At 42.3% G+C, this 19,266-nt stretch overlaps 1 protein-coding gene across 4 annotated transcripts in view; it reads left to right on the top strand.

Moving 5' to 3' along the window:
* DNM1 (dynamin 1) overlaps positions 1–19,266 on the top strand; it is a 254,922-nt gene that overhangs the window by 221,055 nt on the left and 14,601 nt on the right. For all 4 annotated transcript variants that reach the window (XM_082262794.1, XM_082262793.1, XM_082262792.1 and 1 more), the window contains 2 exons: positions 3,058–3,299; positions 5,134–5,349. In XM_082262794.1, coding sequence (XP_082118920.1) covers positions 3,058–3,299; positions 5,134–5,349 — 458 coding nt within the window. The remainder of the gene's footprint in view (positions 1–3,057; positions 3,300–5,133; positions 5,350–19,266) is intronic.

Genomic DNA, 19,266 nt, shown 5'->3' on the forward strand with positions numbered 1-19,266 from the left:
GAGCCAAGCCGAGATCAGATAACGGGAGAGCCAAACTGGAGCAGGGATGGTCAGACGAAGCCGAGGGTCAAAGCCAGGCGAGAGAGCAGACAGGTCAGGAACAAGCCGGGTCAAACTGGAATCCAGGAAGTAGCAATGCTCAGGAAACAGGAAGAGCTGAAGACAATCCAGCAATCTGATGGGCTGAGCAGAGTCCTTTTATAGGCCATTGAATTAGTCTATGGCCTGAGTCCATTGCGGCCATGGGAAGTACTGGCAAAGTTGCCAGTTGCAGGAGAGCCATTTCACTGACAATGAGTCTATGGCCTGAGTCCATTGCGGCCATTGGAAGTACTGGTGGAGTTGCCAGTTGCAGCATGGCCGTTTCTCTGACAGCCAGTCCTTCAAAACGCATCTCCATCTCTATAATATAAGGGGAAGTGTTTTGTAGTGCAGAACGCAGGTCTGACAACAATGCTTTGGAGTTAGGTGCAGCAGGGGAAAGCATTGCCAGATCACTGCAGGAAGGTAAGAGCTCACTGGATTTATTGGCAACTCAATTGGCATTTTTCTGTACTTGCAGTGTGTTTAAAAAAACAAAATATTTTGTATATGCATTGCAAAATATACAAAATGTGTTTTTTTTTTTTGTATTTGTCTAAATATACACTAGGTATGAGCACTATCAAACTTACCTGAACATCAGCAATGCATTTGATGTTGTGCAGTAAGATAGTAGCAGTGGTAGATGCTGTACTTCGGGAAGTGTAATGGTGGTAACTCCAACTGTAGTCCTGTATACTTCCATTAAGTTTAGTTGCTACCATGGCAGTGCTAGAGGATTTAACGGGTTTGGTTTGGTGAGCTTAGCTGTCACTCAGCACTGCAGAACATAATTGTCACACTCAAGGTAGGACTCCTTGACCTGTGAAAAAATTCAACCAAGTGGCCCTTTCTGTGGGCTGAAGAAGGTATACTGTGCAAAGTGTGCCATGGTGCCACATGGATCAGGCAGCATGGTGAAGGTGGGTGTTCCTAAAACACTAGAATTCGTAAAATCTGGAGCAGGCAGATTTTGTGAAAGTGTGTCTCGTGCATTCTGAAATTAGTGAAGAAGGGAGGAGGACTTGGGAGAGGAATTAGATAGGACAGAGTGGGGTAACTATAGCCCGTTCCTGACGATCACCGGTGGTGCCGATCGAATTGCTGAAAGCTAAGCTGACCTGGATCATGATTAACGAGAGGATGGTGGCCATACTGCAAGATAAAGTAACCCTTTTCGAGAAGGCATGGGACCCCTGGATGAGGTACCTAGCTGGACCTCCCTGATCAGGGGGGGAACCTCTGCCTCCTGAGGTTGATTTGTTTGACTATTACACTGAAACTGTCCCGTACTTCTTCCCTATCTCTTCTTCTTTTATCTCGTATGTTTTATTACTGAAATTGATGTTCATGGACCAATGCTGGTCCTCGGATACTAAATCTTGCAGTTATTGCCTATAACTGGCAAACAAGCAGTATTCCTGCTTGGATCGCTCTCTCCCTCATGACGCAGTTTGTTCCTGTTGGGGCGTTGAAGGGGGGGCGTGTGGCGAGGCCCGGACCGGCCTGCACAGATATAGTCTACACTGAGGAGTCCCACCAACTGCAGATGTTACTGTTACTGTTTTATTGACTTGAGCACCATGACACATGTTTTGAAAGGATTTTGAGTTCTTGTTCTACAGTCGTGGACTGTTTGTATCTTTGTATATCTTTTATTCTGAAACCAATAAAAACATTGAAATATAAAATTGCTGAAGAATGCGTCAAACTCATGTACGTGTCTAGAAATTGAACTTCATGCTGCGCCACTTTTAGAATGCACTTCCACAAAATCTGTCTGAGCCAGTTGCTGTAGGAACCAAAAGTGATGCAAATGCTTCATGAATTTAGCGCAATACATTAACAAGAGGGATTAATGCCAGAATAGTGGTGCAGCAGCTTCATTAAATTCCCCCCCCCATAGTGTATTCTGTGATACCTTTCCCATCCTACAGCTTCCTTTGTGGCTCTTGGTATTCATTCATGTGGCATCTCAGAAACCAAAGTAATGCCTCGTACACACGCAACGATTGTTGGCTGACCGATCGGCCGTCTTTTGTCCAGTGTTGTTGTGTTGGTTGAAATGTGCTCTAGACTGCACACGAATTTTCTCGGCCAACAACAACCAACTTCAGAAGTGATGTCATGTTCTGGTTTACTTTCCGTGTGCTTTTTCTTCTCTGAGCATGCCCAGTCTTGCTCATCTGATTTTTGTCTGCCGAAATCTGTGTTGACTGATGGAAAATCGGCCGTTCTGTTGACGGCCAACAAAAATTTTATAGCATGCACACCAGATTTTGTTCAGCTGAAAAGTCGCAGTCGGTTGTCGGAAGCATCATACTAACAAGCCGACAATCGACCGATCGGACGTTGGCCGAAAATTCACGGCCAACAATCGTTGCGTGTGTACAAGGCTTTAGTTTGTGCTGAAAATTTTCTCTCTGCAAAACACAGACAAATAATCACAGGCCTGAACAGGAAGCAAGGAACTATAAAACACTAATGATGTCTGAATAGGCAAGTACACAGTACTTAGGGCCACCAGCCCTACATATTGTAGCGATAGGTGGTAAGTGGGCAAATAACCCATAGCTCTGGTCACACCACACTATCCCATGGTCTAGGCTTCATTTTTGTTTTTCTTCACAAAGTAGGCAAAGTCTAATTCTCTAGGAGACATGATTTGACCCCACCCTTGCAAACTACCCACAACTTTAAAACATTGAGAAAATAAAGGCAGCACAGATCTCCCTTACCCCTCTTTTTTGTCCAAGAGCTTATCTCCTCCAAAGATGTATGCACAAAAGTAAAAGGCAACTTCTAATTTCTTAGTTTTGGTTAGGCAACAGCTACCGTATGTAACCCCCTACTGAGTCCTACCCAAATTCTCCACAATTTGATTGAAACAGGAAAGTGGCACTATTCATTATGTTTGCCAGTGCTGTTGATTGGACAGACAAAAGAGTTATATTAATTTCTGTTTTTGGTTTTTAGACAAAGGAGTTTATCCATTCTGAGCTTCTAGCCAATTTGTACTCATGTGGTGATCAGAATACTTTGATGGAAGAATCGCCAGATCAGGCACAACACAGGGATGAGATGCTGCGCATGTATCATGCTCTGAAAGAAGCCTTAGGTATTATTGGAGATATCAACACAACAACAACCAGCACCCCTATGCCTCCACCTGTGGATGATTCTTGGCTACAGGTGCAGAGCGTACCAACAGGGCGCAGGTAAGAAGACAGAAAATGATCTGGGAAGTGAAGAAATAACAGCTAGAGCAGGAATCCTCAAACTATGGCCCTCCAGCTGTTGCGGAACTACACATCCCATGAGTCATTGTAAAACTCTGACAGTCACAGACATGACTAGGCATGATGGGAATTGTAGTTCCTGAACAGCTGGAGGGCCATAGTTTGAAGACCCTTGAGCTAGAGTCACACTGCATATTGTTAAATAAAGGGCTTCCCAAATTCAACTGGCCACTATCGCCATTTACAGTGTAATCTTTTACCTTTGGTAAACAAATTTTACTATGGTAAGTACTGCATTTTCAGCTATTGGGTCTCTGGTTCAGATCCCTGTACAATGCATACCTGGTCTATGTTTAGCCTGTTTTCTCCAAAATACTCATTGTAATCAGGCAAACACCTTTTATCACTGTTTATATTACAGTGCTTCCTATAATGTTTGGTAGCTGTCAGACTGAACTTTCCCACAGACAGTATTGTCACTCTTGTGACAGCTAATCTATGGATCAAATGCATTTAAAGGACAACTTCTTTTAAGATAAAATTGAGTAGTACATTTACATAATGTCAGGCTCTTCATCCTTCCTGTTCCTGTAAAATGTAAATGATCTGCTGTTTCATTTGTTATAAATTGTTGATGGAGTAGAAGTTTACTGTTGGAGAAAGTTTCACTGTGTGCAATGGCTGGAATGTGGTCTGAAACCAACAAAGGATGGGGGGGGGGGGACTTCCTGCTATAACTCAGATTTTTTTGGAATATAATTTTATTTTTACACGGCAACTTGCAGAAATGAAAAGTAGACAGCAGTAAACATATTTCCCCCTTTCTATAGTTACGATCTAAAGGCCCATAAACCTCCTGAAAGCTGGGCGGAAGAGAGGCCCATTGCAAGGGTAGATTTTTAGAAGTCCGCTCAAAATCTCACTAAGCTTAAACCTGTTCCCACCCCTATTCCAAGCCCTATACTAAATACCCTGTAAAGGAAAGATATCTATACATACCTATTTTCATTGTGCTTTGGGCCAACTACATGATTGGCTCCCAGCACCGGTTTCAGGGGAGAGGAGGGACAGCGAACAAAAGATGCCCCATAGTAAGTCTATGGGTAATGTTACCTGCCCAGGCTCTGCAGCCATTATCTCTGCTCCCCCCTCTCACCTGAAGCTGGCTGCTGGAGAGATCACCTGACTGGAGCGGAGCACCCTGAGAATAGGTAAGTATACACATCTATACTTTAAAGCAGGGATCCTCAAACTACGGCCCTCCAGCTGTTGCGGAACTACACGTCCCATGGGGCCTTGTAAAACCTTGACATTCACAGACAGGACAAGGCATGATGGGAATTGTAGTTCCAGAACAACTGGAGGGCCATAGTTTGAAGACCCCTGCTTTAAAGGGTGGAAGTGGGTTTAGGCTTAGTTAGGTTTTCTCTAGAGTTCTCATTTAAACTGTAGACACTTCTCTTCTCTTTGATGCCCATCCCTACAGTCTCCCACCAAAATGAAGGAAAACCGATACTGAGGAAGTAAAGAGCCTTGTGAAAATGCCAGTTGCCTGGCTGTCATGTTGAATTATTAGTTTATATACCCAGAACAAGTATGCAGATCAGGCGTTTTCACTCCACTTCCCTGATGTCTGTGCATGTCCCTAATCATTGGCTCAGAAAACATTAAAGTTATTGGATCATGACAGCCAGACAATCAGCGTTTTCAGAAAGGAATCAACAATCTCCCTCAGCAATAAGTTTGTATTTTGCCTTTGCTAAGTCTATCCCATCTATTATGACTCAAACTGATATTGCTTGGTCTGCTTTAGGTCTCCCACATCAAGTCCTACCCCACAGAGGAGAGCACCTGCTGTTCCCCCAGCCAGACCTCTCTCTCGAGGACCAGCTCCAGGACCACCACCACCTGGCACCACTCTTGGTAGTGCCCCACCAGTCCCCTCCAGGCCTGGGGCTTCCCCTGACCCATTTGGTCCTCCTCCTCAGATTCCTTCAAGACCTAACCGTGCCCCTCCTGGTGTCCCTAGGTAAGTCTGTCTAAAATTTGATGAAAGGGATGAACCTTCATACTAAGGCCTTCATTTTTATCACTCTTAGATAGAATGGTGTGTTAAATTCCACATTTTACGATCCATGACTAGGTGTTAAACAAGAATGTAGGGTACATTACTCTTCTGGCATTTAAATGTCCAACAAACTGAAAATACAGTACTATTTTTAATGTAACCATAAAATAACTCTTTTCTGGGCCTGCTCATGGATACATCACTAATTTATCAATTATATGTCACTAAATCTAAAACATGTGTTGGTTTATATAAAAGTTTTAATAATTAACAACATGAAGCTGTACATTTTTACATAAAACAGCTGACTTCCTATCCAGTAATCCTATTGGAGGACACTGCAGTCAGCATCTTCTCAGCCTCTCACAGCCTGATATGGCTGAACACCTACAATTATGATATTTCAGGCAGAAATATCTGAAATTCTGAAAAGGCATGGAATTTCTAAGTACATGACTATAAATATGTTTAATATCTTGTTTACAAAAGGCAACTTTTGTTTTAGGTTTAGTGGCCCTTTAACGATATTAACTGCTGTGATTTCCTTTTAATCCTAAACTCACACTTTTCCACAAGGCCCAGGTTAAGTGTGTTAAATGCTTTCATAGTATGGGATTGGTTTTAAAGCGAAGTCCTGTCACCCTATAAGAAAGCACAGCTTAGTTTCTCATAGCACAGAAAATCACACTTTTGGTCCAGATGCTGTCCTATCTGACAGGTACACAGTATGGACACTACTATGGAAGCTTTTAACACTTTTAGAATGTGTTTGTTCCACATTTCTTATTGCAGACAGTGCATGCTTTCCGACTTTCCTAATAGAAGAGTATGCCGGTAAAGGGTCAGACTATCCAAAACTGATGAACACTGCTGAATCTGACTAGCTAATTGAATTTTCGAGGACTCTTAGTTCTTAGCTCCCATACACAATGAAGTCCCTCTTCTTCTGTTTAGGAGACCACCTCACACCTTAGGGGTCCAAATTCACCTCTGAGGGCCACGTTTTCACCGAGGGGAAGTAAACTTGTAAAAATGGTAATTGAACCACACAAGTGAACTTTCCCAGTTGAAGAGCACTTGCTCCTTTTCGGGGGAATTTTGCTTCTTACTCAGGATCTCTGATCACCAGGTGAATTAACCAATCCGTACCCTGTGTTAATTAACATGGAGCAGTGCTTGCCCTTATGGCTGCCCTGTATCCTTAGTGACACAGCTGCCTCTATTTGGCCTTGCATGGTGCCAGCCCTTATGGCTGCTCTGCGTCCTTTGTGACACAACCACCCATAATTGGCCTTGCATGGTGCCAGCCCTTATGGCTGCCCTGCATCTTTACTGACACAACTGCCCTAATTTGGCCTTGCATGGTGCCTACTCTTAAAGCTGCCCTGCATCCTTAGTGACAAAACCGCCAATATTTTGACTTGAATGGTGCCTGCCTATATGGCTGCCCTGCTTCCTTAGTTATACAGCTTCCCATACTTGGACTAATTCCATATTTAGAAAGTAGAAGTAGTTTGGTGGGGGGGGGGGGGGGGGGGATTTGGAACTATGGGGGTCTCAAAAATGGTGGACAGAAGTTGGAGGGGTGGATTGGCTGAATCTTACCTTCAACAAATCTGTATGATCCACTTTTTCTCCTGGTTTATGCAGGTCAGAAAATGTATCTCTAATTGTATCTGTACTGTAGTTGTAAGCAGGGCTGGGTATCTAACTTTTTTAAGGCTTTTCTGTTTAACCTAAGAAAAATTTCCAAAATACTTAAAAAGATATACAGGCTTATAAATTAAATTAACTGATTTCTAAACTCTCAAATGTAAAATTGTTAGAGGCTAATCGCTATTTCGGTTTGACAGCATCTACCCAAAACTGCAGTATCACTTTTGGCCGGACTGACCCTTTAATTATTAGTTGTGTCAGACTCACCTTTTTTAATGATTAAGCCTCCTTTGTTTGTTAAAGGAAATCGTGAAGGTGGCCACTTACTGTAAGCCCATGATGAAAGCAGGTAGGAATGGTTCACCCAAGTTAAACTCCTATATTTTTGCTTGCAGTCCTCACATTTTAACAAATGTGAATTGTCTAACACCATTCTATTAACGTACCATTGAGTTCGTAACACACAGCTAACCCTGTATGAAAAGGCTTCTTACATCATTCACAAGCATTTGAAACCATGGCAGTTAGAGATAAATTTTAATGTAAAGTTTAAACTGTGTGCACTGTGCAGCATTATGTAAAAAATGAGTGACGTCAGTTCACTAGGATCCAGAAAAGTACCTTCTCTCAGTCTGACCTGAATACTAAGACATTACCTCAAAAGCAGCTCAGTGACAGCAACATGCTTTCTGCCATTAAGAATCATTATCAATGATCTGCCTTGAAGTTGGGGAACCTTCTACAGACACCTGTAACAGCATACAATTGGGCATGTACAAGAAATGGCATTGCTGCTGTATAGTTGGTAGAAATGCCTATACAGTGGAAAGTATTCAGACCCCCTTAAATTTTTCACTCTTTGTTATATTGCAGCCATTTGCTAAAATAATTTAAGTTCATTCTTCTTCCTCATGAATGTACACATAGCACCCCATACTGACAGAAAAACACAGAATTGTTGACATTGTTGCAGATTTATTAAAAAAGAAAAACTGAAATATCACATGGTCCTAAGTATTCAGACCCTTTGCTCAGTATTTAGTAGAAGCCCCCTTTTTGGGAAAGATGCAACAAGTCTTTCACACCTGGATTTGGGGATCCTCTGCCATTCCTCCTTGCAGATCCTCTCCAGTTCTGTCAGGTTGGATGGTAAACGTTGGTGGACAGCCATTTTTAGGTCTCTCCAGAGATGCTCAATTGGGTTTAAGTCAGGGCTCTGGCTGGGCCATTCAAGAACAGTCACGGAGTTGTTGTGAAGCCACTCCTTCATTATTTTAGCTGTGTGCTTAGGGTCATTGTCTTGTTGGAAGGTAAACCTTCGGCCCAGTCTGAGGTCCAGAGCACTCTGGAGAAGGTTTTTGTCCAGGATATCCCTGTACTTGGCCGCATTCATCTTTCCCTCGATTGCAACCAGTCGTCCTGTCCCTGCAGCTGAAAAACACCCCCACAGCATGATGCTGCCACCACCATGCTTCACTGTTGGGACTGTATTGGACAGGTGATGAGCAGTGCCTGGTTTTCTCCACACATACCGCTTAGAATTAAGGCCAAAAAGTTCTAGTTTGGTCTCATCAGACCAGAGAATCTTATTTCTCACCATCTTGGAGTCCTTCAGGTGTTTTTTAGCAAACTCCATGCGGGCTTTCATGTGTATTACACTGAGGAGAGGCTTCCGTCGGGCCACTCTGCCATAAAGCCCCGACTGGTGGAGGGCTGCAGTGATGGTTGACTTTCTACAACTTTCTCCCATCTCCTGACTGCATCTCTGGAGCTCAGCCACAGTGATCTTTGGGTTCTTCTTTACCTCTCTCACCAAGGCTCTTCTCCCCCGATAGCTCAGTTTGGCCGGAAGGCCAGCTCTAGGAAGGGTTCTGGTCGTCCCAAACGTCTTCCATTTGAGGATTATGGAGGCCACTGTGCTCTTAGGAACCTTAAGTGCAGCAGAAATCTTTTTGTAACCTTGGCCAGATCTGTGCCTTGCCACAATTCTGTCTCTGAGCTCTTCAGGCAGTTCCTTTGACCTCATGATTCTCATTTGCTCTGACATGCATTGTGATCTGGAAGGTCTTATATAGACAGGTGTGTGGCTTTCCTTATCAAGTCCAATCAGTATAATCAAACACAGCTGGACTCAAATGAAGGTGTAGAACCATCTCAAGGATGATCAGAAGAAATGGAAAGCACCTGAGTTAAATATATGAGTGTCACAGCAAAGGGTCTGAATACTTAGGACCATGTGATATTTCAGTTTTTCTTTTTTAATAAATCTGCAACAATGTCAACAATTCTGTGTTTTTCTGTCAGTATGGGGTGCTATGTGTACATTCATGAGGAAGAAGAATGAACTTAAATGATTTTAGCAAATGGCTGCAATATAACAAAGAGTGAAAAATTTAAGGGGGTCTGAATACTTTCCGTACCCACTGTATATTTTGTGGCAATGCTGCTTATTTCACAGACCAGTCTCTCTCTCCAGGACAGTCTTTCCATCCTTCTCTCCAGGGCAGTCTCTCTATCCTTCTAACCAGGGAGATGTCTTTCTCTTTCTAGGGCAGTTTCTCCATCCTTTCTCTCCCCGGCAGCTTCTCAATCCTCCTAACCAGGGAGGTGTCCCTCTATCCTTCCAACCAGGGCAGTATCTACCTCCAGGACAGGATCTCTCGGTCGCTTTCTGCGGGGCAGTCTCTCTGTCTTTTTCTTCAGAACAATGTCTCTGTCCTTCTCTTCAGAACAATGTCTCTGTCCTTCTCTTCAGAACAATGTTTCTGTCCTTCTCTTCAGAGAAGTCTCTTATTCCCTTATTTCAGGGTATCTTTTTCCAGCATGTTCGCTAACAGGACATTTGCAATGCTCTTTCCCCAGCCTGCTAAGTATGTGGACCTCTGATTTGTGCATTATAGCGAGCCCTGCGTACTAAATATCGCAAAACTATGTAACACTTTCACAAATGAAGATCAATGTAAAGACACCCCCAATATTCTCTGAGCGGGTCACAGCACCCCTGTACCATAGTCAATGAGTGGATCCTAGTGAACTTGACTGCTTACAAATATTTTGTGCACAAAATAACTGCTTCTGCCCTGTAACAAGTGTAGGGATTCCTGCAGTGTCCTTCAATGGTGCTACAGAAAGGAATTAGAACAAAGTCTGAATAGGATTTGTTAGTCATAATTATCTCTTTTAATAATATAAATGCTAATTTAAAAAAAAAATGTTTAAGTGTTTAGAGCTGGACAGTAAAGAACCCTCCCCCTGGGGCCGAGTACAGGTGACCTCCTCATAAAGCAGTGTGATATGATTACGTTAGTAGAAAAAAGAGCTTCCTCAGGTTGTCCCACTGCTTGAGAAGGCTTCCATGGCCCAGTTGAAGGGCTGATCTTATTATGTGAGAGCATTGTAGCACCCATTATTGATGTCAGTAGACAGAGGTTTTCCATGTAGGCCCATCCTCTGCCTACTGCCATTAGTGCTGTCCATAACAAAGAACTTGCCTTTATCCGTGGCCATTTTCTGCCTCCTTCTTCTATAAACTCTTGGTAAACAACAGAAGAAAGCATCATGTGTGGACATACCTGAGGCGTGATGGGTAGAAGACATTTCAAATGCTACTTAAAGTGGTGTTGACCCTAATGCTCATTCATAGAAGAATCACTTCCACAAGTGGCATTTTCCAGATGCCTTGACAACAATTGCTTCATCAATGGCCACTATTAAATTGCCTTTGTTTACTGTTTTTCAGTTTAGCTATCAGGTTTCCCTCATCATTCTGGGTAATGATAATAGATAGGTGGAGATAAGGTATAATTTCACTGTATAAAAACATCAGAAATGTGTGATATTTATATCTTAAAGCCAGTTAACCTGTGACAATGCTTCTAAGATCTAAGATTCTGCTTGGTATATAAAGCAGGGAGCATTTTTCATATCACAAGATGTCATGGTAATTTCTGTGCATGTTGGCGCATTGTGTGTCACAGTATCCATGCCACCTCACCCATGTGCTTTCCTCATTGCATCCTCCTTTCATAAATTACTCTTACTTGTGCTCATTTATTATACTGCATCTTCTCTATTCTATATACCTTTCCTTTATCTCCCTTTCTGATATATGGCAGTGGCTGCAGCCTTTGCTTTAAAAAGTTACATCTCCCTCCCGAGTCTATCCAAGCCTTAGCGGGCAGCAACCTCTAGGGGTAATTTTTCCAATCAGTCAGATCTGATAATTTGGTCCACCTGTCTCCTGGAACTAATGGGATGGTATAATGAGAACAAAGAACTTACCTTGTTCCATGTTCTTGTTTACTGAACATAAAACTATGGCATGATGAAAAAAAAAAAAATTAGGAATTTGATTCAGTAGATAGAGTGAATGGGTAAAGAGTTACTATTTTAATACTAATGTCCGGGTAGGTATAGTTTAGGAAAAGAGTGACGAGTACATTGTTTCCCACAGTGCTTTAGAGCTTAGTATGAGTGCGAGAGCTTAGTATGGTAGGACAGTAAAGCCTAGTATACACTACGGTAGTAGTAGTTTTTATCATTTAGCCCAGAAGGGCTGAACGAAAAAAAAAAAAACCTGACCGCTCAGGAGAAGCTTCTGTACTAACTATGAGACATTAGTAGAGCGATCTCTCCTGCTGTTCGACTGTGTTCTATTTTGTTCTCATATGGGGACGCCCCCCGCCACCAGAACACTCCGGTCAACGCTGTCAGCCATCATGCCCGTTCGACAAATGCCTGCTGCACAGGACTGACCGCAGTACACACGGGCCGAATGTCGGACAATTTCTATTGAACCGGCTAATGCCGCCCAACATTGGGCCTGTGTATACTAGGCTTAAGGGTTTGGAAGGAACCAACAGGTGATTAAGCTCAGGGAAAACTATCATGGATTGCACATATTTTAGATCATCTTATAGTTTCATTAAAAATTGCCAGTGCAGGCCAAATATTAAACATTAAACTGCTGTGGCGCAATACAGAACATTATTCTTAAAGTGTATCTGTAGCAAAAACTTTTTTCTTTTTTGTTAAATTTGGGAAGAGTGGGGGAGGACTGGAGGACCGCTATCTGCGGCTCCATTTGAGAAATTTTCTCTTACTTCCTGTCAATGGGGAAGAAAACAAAATGAAAAAACTGTCATGGGTTCTAGCACTCCCCTAAAGCAGTAAAAAAAAAAAAAAAAGCAAACATTTATTATATTGCAGCATAACAATTCTTAGATATGATGGCTGCATTCATTTTCTTTTTTAAGGCTCTATTATATTTTCATCTGGTGATTCAACCAGTAAATATGTTGTTTTTCAAAGAACAAGCTCTCTTGCAGTTACAAGGATGAGATAAACCATTTAACACTGGCAAAGGTGCTTTACACTGGTGAGGTTTTAATATTTTGGAAACCTTTATGCCAAGAAGAAAAAACAGTTTGCTTTAACTGCTTATAAATAATTAGTTGAGGTTTGGCTTCAACTTGTTTGTGTATTTAATTCTACCAGTACATCTAACCAGGACCCTGAGTAAGGGGAAATCTCTCTAACAGAGTTACAGACAGCCGTAGAACCTGACAGGGGTTTAATGCTTCCCCACTCTAAAATAAAGAGTTTAGGCTGTAGTAACTTTAACAAAAAATAATGCCCTGTATTGCATTTAAACGTTGACTTATATTACTTAAGAACCTTTCAGGATTATATTACTATTATTTCCATTTCAGCTACTCAGAGTGTAAGGTTCTCAATACTTTTTGCTTTTCTCCTGTATCTTGTATATAGAATGAGGTTCATTATTCACTCCTAGACCATCAGTGACATCATGGTCACAAATCCCTTTAGGGGTTTTGTGTTCAAGTTCTGTGATGATGAAACTTTACACACATGTAACTTGGAACGTACTTTTTTGTTTTCTCATATTTTCAATTCTCTCCCTCTATGCCACTGGTCCAGCTATTGGTAAAGTACTTTTTATAGTTTTCATTACAGGAGGAAGTAGAATTCCCCATTGGTGTAGAAACCTAAAATTTTATATATTGAGTATAAGCAGCCACATTTTTTTTCTAACCCAGACTACTAGACAATGGCAGCTTGAGACCCCAGCACAAAAAAGGTTGATTACACCACAAAGAGGCAGCCATTTTGTGAGGTATCCATGACATTTTACTTTATTCACAAGGACCCACTGAAAGATTAATTACACAAAGGCTCTAAATTGCCTCACTTGTGTCAGTGATTCCTTTTGAACTGATGTGCTTTTTGCCTTGTATTTAACGCCACTGGCTTAGTGATTCTTGTGATGACATAATTACTTGCCTATGCTTGCAATTGCTCTGACACAATTTTTGGAAACCCATCACATAGGAACAACATATAAAGGCCACCTTCTTTTATTTTGTAAACTGATAAGCTGATAGTCACTAGATCAGTTCCCCAGAAAAGGCATCTTTGTTCTCAGTGGCATTTAGAATGCAAAATTTTGAAATTACCAATATGCCGCAAAGGACGATGGTCAGAAAAATAGGTACCACTCTTTCAGTCATGAAGGTTTTAGTTATATGAAAAGGTTGATAGTAAGCTCCTTCTGTATTATTACCACACCCCTACTATGCAGTTAAGATCCTCTCTTTTTCATATTGGTTGAATTAGGTGGCGTAGTGTCTTTTTTCAACCTGACTAACTATGTAACTATATTTCTGATACCATGGCAATTCTAAATAGATAAGGTTGGAGTTTGAGTTTAGGTCAAGTTTGTGTTTTAAGCTGGTACACACAGATCGAAATTTGGCCAGTTCAGCAGGGACCAGCTGAATTTCGATCTATGTGTAGGCCTCCCTGTTTGCCACTGGAAAACCTTCTTCGATCGAGGGCTTGCAGCCAAACAACTACAGTGTTGATCAATGTATTCTGATATCGAAGTGTCCCTGCTGCCAGAATAAACTGTCCCGGCAGGGGGGATTCATGCATCCACCTCAGTTGTGTAGATGTAGGAATCTGTTTTTTTATTGGGTTTTTTTTTTCATTCAGACCTCTAGCTGTACGAAACAAAATGAGCCATGTGTACCCAGTGGCAGTAGTGACAGTAACCTATTTAGTGTTAAACTCTTTTATGATCTTTGTTGTGGTCATATCCAAAACCGATATAGCCTGCTGTTAAAGGACAAGGCCCAAAGGCTAAGTTCACCTTTTGCATAAAAGTAACTATGCAGACAGGGGCCCCAGTATGTAAAAAAAAAAAAAAGATCAGCTTTAAAAAATCCTGAATATTGATAGTGCCATACTCTAAAGCCATTTGCGGCAAGCCTGGATGAAAAACGCACAGTTCTCATTCCCCCATATAATTACCAATGCTGGGGGCATGGTCTCCGCATGGAAGTGTGAGGACGTGTGCTCACGGAGCTCCTGGTCCATGGCACTCCGGACAACCTTATACTACATACCTGGCATTGTTCCTCCCCTCCTGAGAGACAACGGACACTGACCATTTCTGGTGCAGTTAGGATCGCGGGATGGATCATTTTTTGATCCCTAAACAGCCTGCGGCCTCTACCCTGGACATTTCCAAGATGGTGCCGGCAGCTGCCAGTTAGTCGGTTTGAAAAAAGACACAAGTCCATCTGGCTCAACCATTAAAAAACACAACCATAAAATCACATATACACAATCCTGTAATCACAGTTGATCCAGAGGAGGGAGAAAAACCCCAGCAAAGCATGATCCAATTTGCTACAGCAGGGGATCCCCCTGATTCCTGATCCCCCAAGAGGCAATCGGATATTCCCTGGATCAACTTTACCTATAAATGTTAGTACCCAGTTATATTATGTACACCTAGGAAGGAATCCAGACCTTTTTTAAAGCAATCCACTGAGCTGACAAGACCCACCTCTGGAGGGAGTCTATTACACATTTTCACAGCTCTTACTGTGAAGAAACCTTTCCGTATTTTGTGACAAAATCTCTTTTCCTCTAGATGTAAAGAGTGCCCCCTTGTCCTCTCTGATGACCTTAAAGTGAATAACTCAAAATCAAGTTCACTATATGGACCCCTTATGTCTTTATACTTGTTGATCATATCCCCCCTTAATCTCCTCTTCTCAAGAGAGAATAAATTCAGTTCCTCTAATCTTTCCTCATAGCTGAACTCCTCCATGCCTCTTATCAGTTTGGTTGCCCTTATCTGCACTTTCTCCAGTTCCCCAATATCCTTTTTGAGAACTTGTGCCCAAAACTGGACTGCATATTCCAGATGAGGTCTTACTAATGATCTGTACAGGGGCGAAATTATATCTCTCTCTCTGGAGTCCATGCCTCTGTTAATACAAGAAAGGACTTTGCTTGATTTGGAAACCGCAACCTGGCATTGCATGCTATTATTAAGCTTATGATCTACCAGAACACCAAGATCCTTCTCCGCTATGGATTCCCCCAGTTGTACTCCCCCCTAGTATGTATGACGTATGCATATACCTAGCCCCCAATTTCATAACTTTACATTTTTCAATATTAAACCTCATTTGCCACATAGTTGCCCAAAAAAAGAGTGCATTGAGGTCAGCTTGTAAGTTGGAGACATCCTGTAAGGAAGTTATTCCACTTCAAAGCTTGGTGTCATCTGCAAAGACTAAAATTGTACTTTTAATCCCAGACCCCATATCATATATCAAGATATTAAAAAGTAAGGGTCCCAACACTGAACCTTGGGTACACCACTGATAACCTTAGACCATTCAGAGTAAGAACCATTAACCACTACTCTCTGAAGTCTATCTTTTTTGTCAGTTTTCTATCCAATTACAAACTGATCTTTCCAAGCCTGTAGAATTTACCTTACACATTAGCCGTGTGCAGGGAACTGTGTCAAACGCTTTTGCAAAATTCAAGTATACTACGTCCACAGCCACCCCTCTGTCCAAGGTTTTACTTACCTCCTCATGAAAAGAAATCAGGTTAGTTTGACAACTTCTGTCTTTCATAAATCCATGCTGTTATGACTACGCATGCATGCTTTTGTACCAGGGAATACACTCTCTCCTGTAATGCTGAAAGCAAGCATCCAACATAATGAGCCTCCTAGCAACAAGGCAGGATGTAGGAATGACAACTGTATTGGAGTTTTTTTTTTTTTTTAAGCTAAACTTCAAGGTGACACAAATGACCCACAGGTATGGCGCTTACATTAATCAATATTTCTTAATTGTACAGGTCAGGACACAGGCTCCTTTAAGTGTTAACCATTAGGTTATATGCAGCCACCTACTGGTGATTGGACACTAACAAACAGTATTGTGGGAAAGCTGCTATAAACCCTCCCACTTCCAGCACTCATTTTTTCCTAATGTCCTTAGGCAAAGGATGACCTCTTTCTACTGACAGCAGATTTCTAGCTTATTCCCAATCCTACCTGGAAGATTAAGAAGATTACTTGCTGATTTTCAAACCGAGAAATCTTTCTCAAACCAGCTGTGCCCACCGCCACTGAAGCTACCTCTTGCAGGTTCAGAATTAGTGGCCCTTGGCCTAACCTCGGAGACCATACCCGGACCCCGCAACATAATGATATGGGCTGGCCTCTGACACTGGACCCAGTGTTTTGTGCTCATCCTTGGTACAGCAGTACAAGATGGTGCAGTGAGCCACAGGGTGCTCTACAGGTCCAGAGCAGTGGCAAAAAACAAAAGTAATTGGTACTGTAAATTAATTCACAATACCATTCGTCTATATCACCGTGTTGGTGTTTTGTCCTCTAACCCAAAGCATACACAAAAAAAGGTTCGGTTAGATCCCAGTGAGAGTACAGCTCCCTCTAAGAATAACCAAGTGGTTATTTAAGCAAACACTAGACTTAATAGTGTGATAAAACATGTATTTATTGTTTCAAAATATTAATAGTAGAATAAATCACTCATTGTTGTCACACTATGCACCAGCAAACACCCCCTACCCACCTTAAAAATAAGTCAGTAATAACATACGTCGGGACTGTGTAACTATGTGTGCCACAAACCGCCGTGCAGATCACCGCTTGTGTAAAACGCTAGGGACATAACTCCCTTATTAGAACACCAGAGTTGTAGCGCACATAGGCCCTGGGGCTTTCTGCAATTATTATAGCATTGTAACTCTCTAGTGATAATGGAGAAGTGGCCACCTAAATCAATCTGAGGACCTCCTGTGGTGCACTCCAGATGTTGTAGGGATCGAAATAAACTCCCATCCTGTGACACAGGATTTTATCTACTATTAATATTTTGAAACAATACATACATGTTTTATCATACTATTAAGTCTAGTGTCTGCCTTAATAACCACTTGGTTATTCTTGGAGGGAGTTGTACTCTCACTGGGATCTAACCAAACCTTTTTTTGCTAGTGGCAGTCTACATCGGTGTGACCTTGTCCTTAAATACCCTTTTTATGTAGGAGGGGATATGCCCTCCCAAAACTAGAAAAGCGGGGAATTTCCACTTGGTGGTACTTCCCTGAGAAGCGAGCCCTGGACTTGTAAGTCTGGGGCTATTTCTCTTCTTTGTGGGAGTATCATACCCCCCCACCTCCAAAAGCTTGCCTTCTCTATTCCTTGGGGTAGTCCCTGGACCTCAGGCACAAATCGGTGGAGGATGTGAATACCTAGGCAGGGAGCAGTGTGCTGCTTAGTGGCGATAACCAACTTTCCCCTGTAGTAACCGTGTTACATCTTCTGGAACACATTCAGGTGGAATGTGTGCATAGTCTTACCCTTAGAGGTAGATCCTCAGTCCTCCTCATCCCAGGAGGCATTTTGAGCATGTGCTCTGCTACCGACAGCACTCTGCTGCTTCAAGCACATTTCTTCTCCATTTGGAGTCCCTGGTCTCTGTGTATGCCTTTGCCAGGGTTATTTAGCAGCCTTCCATCTTGAAACACAGGACGGCTGCAACCCATCTGCTCCACAGCACAGCTTGTGAGTTACTCCCTCAGGGGATCCCCTCACCCATATAGCAGACAACAGGCACAAGGGAAAATGGACAACACACAGGCCGGCACAGGGCTATCTAAATCAGGGTTCTTCAGGAACCTCTGCATCGGGTACTTTAGACTTAAAGAAGAAGTACAATGCATCTGAGCACCAGAACTCAAAAACTCTCTATTTATTCCTTTTTAATATCAAAGCAAACTCCCCTATCCACCCATGTCTTCATGCTTTATTTTGGCCGGGACCATCTTGAGTAAGGACGGATTATTCATGTAACATTGACTTCCTAGAATCCAACTTCCCTTAGCTCAGGGTGTGCTTTGCTGAGAAAGCCCCTTCCTAAGACTCCTGGGCTGTATGACATCATGTGCCTAGGCACCAGAAAGTGTTTGAAGAAGTGTGTTAAAAAAAAAAAAGTTTAAGACAAGTAAATAAATATACCTTCCTATCTATTTAATCATGCTAGCAGCAGAAAGATTAAAAATAGTCAATGTTGATTGAGAGAGTGAAGTTCCACTATAAGTCTCTACTCCTCTTTCTCCCCTTCGGGTACACCACTCCTCCTTTTTACTTGGAAGGAATTTTTAGCTTCTATGTCCAGGCTTAGGGGTAAGGTCTCTGCACTGCTTGAGACCACGGGGTACAAAAGGTGTAATCCCCTTCTGAACCATTGTCAGACTCAGGCACCACAAAAATATTGCTACCCAATGAGAATGGGGGGGTAAAGTAGAGGAACAATCTTTGGAGTCGGAGGACTCCTCCACTGAGGAAGGTCAGTTGGCCACAGTGTCTCCCAAGCTGTAGGTAACCATTACGATTCTAATGAACATGACACACAATTATCTCTAGTTGGAACCGCCTCCCCCAAAAAGCTTTCAAGGACTTTCCAGGTAATCCACTGGTAGAGGATGCTCTGTACAAGGACTGGCCATGGTCTAACAAAATGTATTCTCCTCTCAAGCAGTTTTTGCAGCAGTACTCTGATGAGGAGGCTAAGCACAAATGCAGTTTCTGTTGGTGAATGCAGCTTTATATTTCTTTAACGTGCACGTTGAGGATGTCCTTATCTAAAGATCCAGTGGCCAGGATATTGGAGCCCCTCTTTAAAGCCTCCTTTGCTCTTTCAAGCACAGCCATGCAACTTACCATATGGTATCTATGGCTGGTTACAAGACAATACGCCCTGGGCCAAGCGCATTGTGCGCAACCCCAGGTCAATCCAGGCGGATCATTTAGGGCTTCAAAAATTGAAACTATCCCCCCCTGGTGACTTTGCGCTA

The sequence above is a fragment of the Pelophylax lessonae genome (assembly GCF_965119305.1).
Source record: "Pelophylax lessonae genome assembly, chromosome: 7".
Taxonomy (NCBI): domain Eukaryota; kingdom Metazoa; phylum Chordata; class Amphibia; order Anura; family Ranidae; genus Pelophylax; species Pelophylax lessonae.